Genomic DNA, 10,293 nt, shown 5'->3' on the forward strand with positions numbered 1-10,293 from the left:
TGGGTGCCTGATAAAAATTACCAGTTTCCTGTTGTAGCTGACTCCAGTAGCAAGAAAAGCAAATTCCAACATTCTTATCTCGAAGAATTTCCTTGGCTGTCCTACAGTGGACTGCCTGGCAAAGAGGGGGGCTTTTGTCGCTACTGTGTTATAATGGGGAAAAGGATGAGTGGAAGAGGGGATCAAAACCTAGGAGCACTTGTGAGCAGACTTTTCAAGCGTTTTAAGAGTGCAAAAGAGGATTTTCGAGCTCACCAAAATAGTCAGTATCATGTGTTTTCTATGGCTCAAGCCGAATTTTTGTTGGCACAGGAGTGTGGTGTAGTTCCCATTGATGAAATGGTTAACACTTAACTTTGTAAAGACAGAGAGAAATGCAGAAAGGAGGAGAACGAATATCGCCGACGTTTACACCCGATTTTTGAGACTGTAATCCTGTGTGGAGTACAAGAATTGGCCTTCCGAGGACACAGAGATAGTGGACCTCTTGACTTGGATTCCATGCTAGCTAATGGAAAGGAGAATAATTTTAAAGCGCTTCTTCGGTACCGGGCATCAGGTGACAAGCAGCTGTACAAGGATATTAAAACTGCCCAAAAAAAACATGTTGCTAACAAGCTGGAACGTGCAGAATCAAATTATCAAGGTGTGCGGTGATGTGATTAAGGAAAATTTAGAGAATTCCATCAAGCATGCTGGTATTTACTCTGTGATAGCTGATAGTACCACAGATATCAGCGCACATGAACAATTAACTCTTGCCATACGTTATGTCACTGGCGGTGGACACATGAGGGAGGACATGCTTAGTCTAATTAAACCTTCTCAAACCACTGGTGCTGCCTTGGCTGATGAAATGATGCAGTGCTTGAGAAAGTTGGGCTTATCACTAACAAACATCAGAGGACAGGGTTATGATGGAGGTTCCAACATGAGTGACTTGATTAATGGAGCTCAGGCTCACATTAAACAACAGCAGCCTCTTGCAGTCTACACTCACTGTTCATCACACCGAGTTAATTTAGCACTAGGACGTGCTCTCACTGTTCCTGGTGTCCGGAACATGCTTGGCATTGTTTCAGAAGTTTCAGAGTTTTTAAGTGGATCTGCAGCAAGGGTACAGGTCCTAGAGAAGAAGGTAGATGAATATGTACCAGACTCCCGCAAGAAACGAGTGAAGCCTCTATGCAGAACTAGGTGGGTGGAGCAGCATGAGTCTTTAAGAACATTTGACATGTTGCTGATACCAATAGTGATGGCCCTAGAGGATATTCAGAGGTTGGGGAACACAGATGCTGTAGCAAAAGCATCTTGCCTTCTAGCAGGCATAACACGCTTTGAATTTATTGTCACCCTACAGATGGCAGTTTTGTTATTTGGCATTACCCAGCCTCTGTCTGAGAGCCTTCAGAACCCCACTCACACACTCACAGAATCCATGGAGCTAGTTGAACAAGTCAACAAGGTTGTGGCAGCCAGTCGAGAAGAATTTTCCTTGGTAATGGATAAAGCATTAAAACTGGCTGATGAACTAGATGTTCCTGTCTCAGTCCCCAGAACTACCAAACGACAGGTTCATCGGTCAAACAGTTGCACGTCAACTGACCCAGCAGAGTTCTACAGGATCAACACCTGGCATCCATTCATTGACCAGATGATGACAGAACTGAACGCTCGTTTTCCTAAGGAGCATCCCGCCATTCATTTACAAGAAATTCTTCCACTGTTTATTGAAAAGGCCAGCCTTACCTCCATCGAGCAGGCTGCAAAAGTACATGAAGAAGATTTGCCAAACTTAACCAGTCTTCTGCCAGAACTTCTTGTCTGGCGAGAGATGATATCCTTAATAGACAGAACGCAGTTTCTCAAAGACATAAGTGAGGTGTTTCAGATGACAAGCTATCTTCCAAATGTGCGTGTCATTGTGCGTATTTTGACGACATTACCTGTCGCAAGTTGCTCTGCAGAGCGAGGATTTTCAGCCTTAAAAAGAATGAAAACAGATCAGCGGTCAACGATGACCGAAGACCGATTGGAGGCACTGATGCTTATGAGTATTCATGGCAAAGAAAAACTTTCAACCGATGAAGTAGTTGAAAAATTTATGAAGATGTGTTCTCGTCGTCATTGCGAATAGAAAGACATCCTGCATTTAAAGAAGCATAAGCCGTAGTAAGAGGAAAAGATGGATCATGACGGAGTGTTCAAGAGTTGACTAGTTGTGTATATGAAAGACTGAGAGTACCAGTTAACTTTTGTTTAGAAATCTGGACAGAATAGGGTTGAGACTGAATGGCTTGTTCTTTGTTACTTTGTTAAAACGATAAATATAAACAAACAAGTTTGTTTAAATAACTGACGACCTACCAAATATTCTATCAGTATATATATATATATATATATATATATATATATATATATATATATACTGTATATATATATATATATATATATATATATATATATATATATATATATATATATATATATATATATATATATATATATATATACAACTTAGAACTATAAAACTTATATGTAAACTTCAGGAAACTGGCGAATGGCACCCCCCTCCCCTTAGAAAATTCCTGCGTGCGCCCCTGAGTCGGGGTGAAGGGTGAAAGAATGTCTTCGAGTACATCGATGGAGAGAATGAATAAGAGAGTTCCCGTTAATTATCAAAGAAAATAGTACCATGCTTCAGAAACAGAAAATTTAGCTAAAGGACTAACTCGTTCAAACTTACATGAGAGGTACGGTCATCGTGCTGCACACTTTCCAAGGTGATGATGTTATTGGTGAGTTCTGCGAATAGCATATAATTAATAAACTTCATTTTACACATATTCAGTATGTGTCACAAATACAGCCCCTTACATTAGAAGACTTTAAGTTTAGGTAGTGCTGTGTCTGACGAACTTAGATAGTAACACTTGTTAAAATTGGTAATTGCTTCCATACATTTTATGCCATTATACAGTATGTGTTGCTGTAACCCTTTGCTCTCACGCATCCTTCCCTGCTTGGTCTTCAGCAACAATGTTCCCCAGAGTGTTAAGGCTTGTACTAAATAGTAAATAAAGAACCTACATAAATATATATATATATATATATATATATATATATATATATATATATATATATATATATATATATATATATATAACGTTGATCAGGATTTTGCCAATGTTGGACCAAATTCAGAAGGTTATGTAATCGTGTAATAAAAGTTAGCTACCAGGCCAATATACTACCCCTTGTTAAATGTAGGGGCATAAGGCTTTGGCTAAACTTAGTCTATCACTATGGATTCAAGCGGATTTGTAATCATGTACACTTTATCCCAGCTCAGGCTGACTCCTTGGATTTGTAGACAACGAAGGGGAAAGTGTGAAGTATCTCTGACTTAACGGGATGATGGTAAAAAAGGATTTTTGGAGGTAAATTAACATCGTCATACTCATTATTATCATTTTCAACATCATCGTTGTCATTCTAACCCTTATTCATACCTAATGAGGCGAGAAAGTAGGATTCAGATTGTTTTTTTCGGCAGTTATGTGGGGGTTATCCTCTGATAACCAGGATCTGCTGTTTCACGCTAAAGTGCTGTGGTTGTTTGAAGGAAGTAGCTTGCATGGGTTCTGGAGCAATGTGATGAACTTGATACCTTTCTTGAAGCCTAAGGGAAGATGGACCTCATGTTAATTATGAGAACATCTGGTTTCAGAGCAAATTTATCTTACTTAGTTGACGCAATTGATGCATTGAACAGTTTGAATGCCACGTTGCAGTGCAGGGTATCCAGGATCATTAGTTACAGTGATCACATTAAGGCATTCATAGCTAAAGTTTGCCTTTGGGAAAGAAAAGTGGATACGCGAAATTTTTCAATGTTTCACAAACTGAGTGAAACCTGTGATGATGCTTCTACTAACGGTTATCTGAAAACAGACATCAGAGAATACCTCAGTGCTCTTGATCATGAATTCAAGTGCTACTTTGCAAGGATTAACATAAATAGGAGTTAAATGCCTGTCACACGGGACCCACTCAGATGTAAAGTGGACGATGTTTCCAAAAAAATTCAAGAAGAGTCACGGCAAACTATTGTACCTACAACAGCATGTAGTAACAATTTATATATTGTCATATTATTATACGGTATTCACCACAATAAAGTATAGACACAATAATACTGTAGAAACATAATATATCGTAGCAATATAATGTATGGTGGAAATACATGCTAGTAAAAACTGAACATTGAACATTGTATTGTAGTAATAATAGTAGAAAAAATGTGTATGTACAATAGACATATGCATACATTTATGCAATGGTAATATTGCTAGGTCATTACATTACACATTGTGTTATGACTGTAGTAATGCCTAATATCCTCACATTACAATCAACGTGTCAGATGATTAAGTGAAATACATAATTCTGGTAACACAAAATTGTAGGAACATTGTAGGTACACTGTAGTTACATTGTAGGACTTTGACGAAAGCTTTGCCATTGCACTTGACATCTCAAAGGATTTCGACCACGTCTGGCATAAGTCTTATATTTCCAAACTGCCCTCATACGGTTCCTATCCTATCTGTGCCTTCATCTATAGCTTCCTTTCTGGTCGTTCTATTGCCGCTGTTGTAGAAGGCCATCGTTCTTCTTCTAGATCTATCAACAGTGGTGTTCCTCAGGGCTCTATCCTGTCACCAACTCTCTTCCTTTTATTCGTCAATGACCTTCTGAGTTGTACATCTAACCCTATCCACTCGTATGCTGATGATTCCACCCTTCATCTTTCGATTCGGTTCCCGCAACGTCCATCTCAGCAGTTACTTTAACAAACAAGGGATGAGGCTATGACACACCTAATGTTTGACTTGGCTCATATCTCTGACTGGGGTAAAAATAATCTTGTAGTTTTTAATGCATCAAAGATTTAGTTCTCACACCTATCAACCCATCAAAATCTTCCACAGGATTACCCATGAATGTTTAATAATATCCAGCTCAATCCTGCATCATCCCTGAACTTGCTTGGGGTTTCATTCACTCGGGACTTATCTTGGAAAGATCATATTACATCACTTCCAAAATCTTCTTCCAAGAGATTAGGTGTGGTAAGCCGACTCCGTACATTCTTTACCCCTGCACAGATGTTAATCTTATACACGGGTTTTATTCGCCCTTGTGTGGAGTATAACTCTCATGTGTGGGAAGGCTCTCCACATACAGGTCTTCTCAGTAGGGTGGAGTCAAAAGGCTTTTCGTCTAAGTAACTCTCCTCTTCCTGTCTCCCTTCAACCTTTGTCTCTTTACTGCACTGTTGCATCTTTATCTCTTTTCTTTTGCTACTTCAATGGTCACTGCTCCTCTGAATTACCTGCTTGCATCCCTTCACCTCTACGACGGGCGTGTAGCACCCATCTAGTAGCAAACTCTCATCCCTTTTCTGTCCAACTCTCTAATGCAAGAGTTAACCGTTACTCCCAGTCCTTCATTTATTCAACAGGTCATCTCTGGAACTGTCTCCCTCTGTATTTCCTACTTCCTATGATCTCCAGTCTTCCAAACGCATTGTGTCCAGGCATCTCAAAATGAACGAATCTTGAATTTGGCTCCCATTTGTATTGTTCTTTGTTTTTTCATGGAAGAAACGGTTTGCGCACCCCTGGCCTTTGGTTCCTCCTTCCTTGCATAAAAAAAAAATGTTACGTAATTGTAGTAATATTGTACTTAATTGTAGTAATTGTAGTTTCACTGTATGTTGTGACATAATTGTGTGCACATGCATATAATTACACAATAGTAACACAATGGCAAGGTACAGCAATCACTTGTATGATGAATCAGCCATATGTAACACTTCCTATAGTAACATTATTACACAATAAGTATAGGCTTAGCTATGTTGCAATGTTATTATTTAAAATGATACTATAAGTCACAGCATATTTTGTTATTTTATATAAAAAGAAATATACAGTGTGAATAATATTAGCAGTATCCACTCACTTGGTTTTCGCTTGTACCACACATCCCCTAACACTATAGTCCCTCCGAGGCTGTGTACTCATAGAGTAAAGGTTGAAAGTACTTATGTGTGTGATTGAGTATGGCACAGTGGTTGTTTGTATCTGTGGTGGACAATGTAAGTGTTAGCACTGTGGTTGGCACTGTGTGAATATTCGTGAGGCCTTTGTCCTCACGATTCTATGAAACAAGTTGTACATTGATGCTGGGTTCATTTGAGTCGGCCACTTTTTTTCTTTTTTTTTACTGGATATTTCTTGTAATTTTAATTGTCTGGTCCCACTAGATAGTTTTAATTATAGACCGCTTTTTACACTTTACTTAATTTCTGACTGTGTTAATGTGATACTATATATTATTTAAGACTGTGTAGATGGAATGAAAATTTTATGATAGGGAAATAGAATGATATAGAATGATATTGTGTGTTGCCTTGTTGTATTCATGGAACACATATGTATGTACCAAATGTATAATTGTGTATCACTTCATGTATTAAAATATGGTGATTATAAGAAGAAAATATATATATATATATATATATATATATATATATATATATATATATATATATATATATATATATATATATAGTGTCTAATTGTTACTGTTGGTGCACAGTATTATATATATATATATATCTATATATATATATATATATATATATATATATATAGTGTCTAATTGTTACTGTTGGTGCATGGTATCTATTTGTTATTGCTGGTGCAAGTATTTAGCGATTTCCTTAATACTGATAATTGAAATAGGGTTATGTGCATAAGTTTGTATATAAATGAAGTGGTATTGTTAAACTACTAGAAAGAGTAAAATGTAAAGAGTAAAAAGTAAAGACTAAGTGTAACCGCCTGCACTCTTGTTGGGGGGAAACGGGTAATGAAACCCGCCCAGCTGGACTCGACTATTTATTCGGTCATACCTGGAATTGCAATTTTACTATCTCAGTATGCTGTAATGGCACCACTCGTCATTATTATAACACTTGGTCATACACATAATTACAATTTACCAAAGTTTACCTCGTATACACATATCGTTTTAATTCTCGTCCTTACTTTCCTACATTTATAATTGGATTATGTCGTGCCATCAACCACGTGCAGGTCAATAGGCATTCTTAAAGTAAGCAAGGGCAACTCACTTGTGGAGGGTCCAATTCTCGTCTTACAATATCAGTGTGTTGGGTAGAGGTGTGAAGTACACAACACTAGTCCCTCACGGGCGTAATATTCTCACAGCAGTAACACTTTCACGGGATGGACGTGGAGTCACACATCGCTCGAACTCCCCCCTTTTGAGGTCTCCGTCTAGTAAATCCAAGGATCGACGTCACTTCGTCCCTCACTCGTCCCTTACTACCCACACACTGCCCCCACACTCGCCAATAGTGTCTATTTTAAGGCCTGGTGTTCATTATAGCTAGGCTAATGGATGTTATGCTGACGCGACTGTACATACATATAAACACCGTGTCTGCATCCTTGTGCCTCTCTCTCTTTCCTATACTCTCTCTGTCTTTCTCTCTCTCACTGTCTCTCTTTACCGCGTTAGATGCGATAAGACTCTCCCCGTTGGTCGGTTACGACCAATACCATATACACTTTTACTCGCTGCTCTCTTCCATCAGACACAGCTTGTTTGCAGAGTGTGTTAGGGTTTTGCTCGTGGACGTCCTGACCTTGACATGCCTCACCACGCCATCGTCACCGGGATTCGCCTCTACCAGTCTTCCCAGAACCCAGTGATACGGGGTACATTCCAATCCGTCATCAATACCAGGTCTCCCACTTGGAAATTACGCAAACGCTTGAAATGCTTCTGGCGTTGTCGTAAGGATGGTAAGTACACCTTCAACCATCGCTTCCAGAACTGCTCCGCTAGGAACAGTGCATGCTTCCAACTCTTCTGGTAGATGTCTCCTACAGGCTCTTCGGCCTTACCTCCTAACGGGCAGTGAGGTACAGTCTTAGGGCGCAGAATATGCAGTGGAGTAAGTGCTTCAAGGTCGCTGACATGATTGGAGGTCGGGGTGATGGGCCTTCCATTGACTATCTCCTCCACTTCACAATGTGTGGAGTCGCTCATCGTCCACAACTTGTGCGCCTACTATCGCTTGCAAGACCTTCCTGACTGTCTGGATCTGTCGCTCCCATACACTGCCCATTTGCGATGCATGAGGTGGGTTGAACTCCCACTCAGTTCCCTTCCTCAACAGTGCATTGTGGACCTTGTCATTCTTCTCCCAGCTTAGAGCTGTGGCCCGAAGCTCCTTATTTGCTCTAATCATGTTTGTTCCATTGTCGGAACGAATGCGCTCTGGTACACCCCTCCATGCTGAGAAGTGCGTTATTGCATTGAGGAATGAACCAGCATCTAGTCAATCAAGAATCTCCAGGTGTATTGCTCTTGAGTTCAGGCAAGTGAACAGACAACCCCACCGCTTCACCTGTTTCCTACCCTGCTTTACGATGAATGGTCCAAAGCAGTCCACACCAGTGTGTGTGAACGGTGCCTTCACCACGCATACCCTGTCGGCAGGGAGGTTAGCTTGTCTTTGCAGTGACTCCTTTCAATTGACTCGGCGACAAACGAGACACCTTTTTAGCACACGGTCAATCAGCCTTCATCCCTTGGGCACCCAGAACTCTTGGCGCATTACTGCTAGTGTATGTTCTCCTCCTGAGTGTCCAGCCTTGTTCTAATGGGTTTCTCTTACTATTAACTCCGTGACATGGTGGTCCCGTGGCAACAGCATGGGGTATTTGCTGTCGGTCATCAAGGGGGCTTTCTCCAACCGTCCTCCAGCACAGAGGAGTCTGTCCTCCCCCAGGTGCGGCTCCAGTGGGAACAGTGGGCTTGTTTTCCTAAGTGCACCCCGCTCCTTCAGGTCCTTTATCTCAGGGTTCATAATATTCCCGTTGTACACAACCCAACACTGCCGCTCGAGACGCTCAGAGCTCACTCACCCTCAGTCTTGATTTGTCAACTTACCTTGGTCCTCCCATTTGCCTCCAGTACAAAAACTTTCTAATCCATGAAACTCCCCACAGCAGCCTGTGCCAGGATGAGTATCTGGACCACAATCTCTCCAGTGGGTCTTCTCCATGCTTAGCCCCTATTGCCACAGTTGTGGCATCCCCCTTTACCTCTGGGTCCGTCCCGAGGTTGAGTATAAGTCGGGGCTCTTGCGGCCAGTGATTGTTCTCTTGCCGGAGAAAGTCGGGCCCTTCAATCCATCTACACCCTCTGTTCAGTTCATAGCAACTCAGTCCTCGTGTTGCGTCATCTGCTGGGTTCAGTATTGAACCCACGTGCCTCCATTGGATCACTTCTGATTGTTTGTGTATGGCCACCACTCGATTGGCTACGAACGCGTGAAACCGCCTCTCTGTGTAACGTATATACTGTAGTACTATCACGCTGTCTGTCCAGAAGACGGACCCTCCCACATCGACCGACAGCTCGTGCCTTAATGCCTTGTCAACCTTGACAGCCAATGCGGCAGCACATAACTCCAGACGGGGTATAGTCAGCTGTTTTAGCGGGGCCATCTTGGCCTTTCCATAGACGAAGGCACGGTGAACGTCTCTGGTCCCATCAGAGATCCTCAGGTATGATACTACTCCATACGCCACTTGCGAAGCATCACAGAAGTGATGTAGTTGAAATGACATTCCCCTTGCATTTCTTGGGTCATAGCACCGTGGTATCCTGAAATCTGCGAGGTCAATTAATTCTACCAGCCACCGTCGCCACTGCACCTCATTGCAGTCAGATATAGCCTCATCCCACCCTTTCTTCCTCCTGCATTCCTCTTGGAAGATGACCTTGGCATGAATGAGGAATGGTGCAAGGAATCCAAGCGGATCATATACTGAGCTGATTACATGCAAGAAATCCCTCCTTGTAACTGACCCCCCTTGCTCAAAGTGTTTGATGACCACTGCCATTTGGTCCTTCTCTAGGTCCCACCTTACTCCAAGTGCTCGTTCTGCAGGAAGAGGCTTGCGTTCTATGTAGGTCTCCTTTACTTCCTTATGCCTCTCTGATTCGGGAATGGATTCGAGTACTTCCTTACTGTTGCTCACTCACTTGGTGAGTCTGAACCCACCCAGCGAGGTGACGTGTCGCAGTTGTTATGCCAACCTTATTCCTTCATCAGCAGATTGCATTGAGATTAGCAGGTCGTCCACATAAAAATTCTGCTGGGCATCCACCATGTTGTCA

General features: G+C 41.6%; 2 protein-coding genes across 2 annotated transcripts; one reads left to right on the forward strand and one right to left on the reverse strand.

The window, feature by feature from the left end:
* The first annotated feature begins 604 nt into the window (after positions 1–604).
* Positions 605–2,137, forward strand: LOC145392422 (52 kDa repressor of the inhibitor of the protein kinase-like). The gene has a single exon (XM_080266831.1). The coding sequence runs from the start codon at positions 605–607 to the stop codon at positions 2,135–2,137; it is 1,533 nt and encodes a 510-aa protein (XP_080122957.1).
* A 6,916-nt stretch (positions 2,138–9,053) lies between these two features.
* On the reverse strand, positions 9,054–10,016 carry LOC145392424 (uncharacterized). Its single transcript, XM_080266832.1, has one exon. The coding sequence runs from the start codon at positions 10,014–10,016 to the stop codon at positions 9,054–9,056; it is 963 nt and encodes a 320-aa protein (XP_080122958.1).
* Between the last annotated feature and the right edge of the window lie 277 nt (positions 10,017–10,293).

The sequence above is a fragment of the Coenobita brevimanus genome, chromosome 22, assembly GCF_032717465.1.
Source record: "Coenobita brevimanus isolate Jiangsu-jjx chromosome 22, ASM3271746v2, whole genome shotgun sequence".
Lineage (NCBI taxonomy): Eukaryota > Metazoa > Arthropoda > Malacostraca > Decapoda > Coenobitidae > Coenobita > Coenobita brevimanus.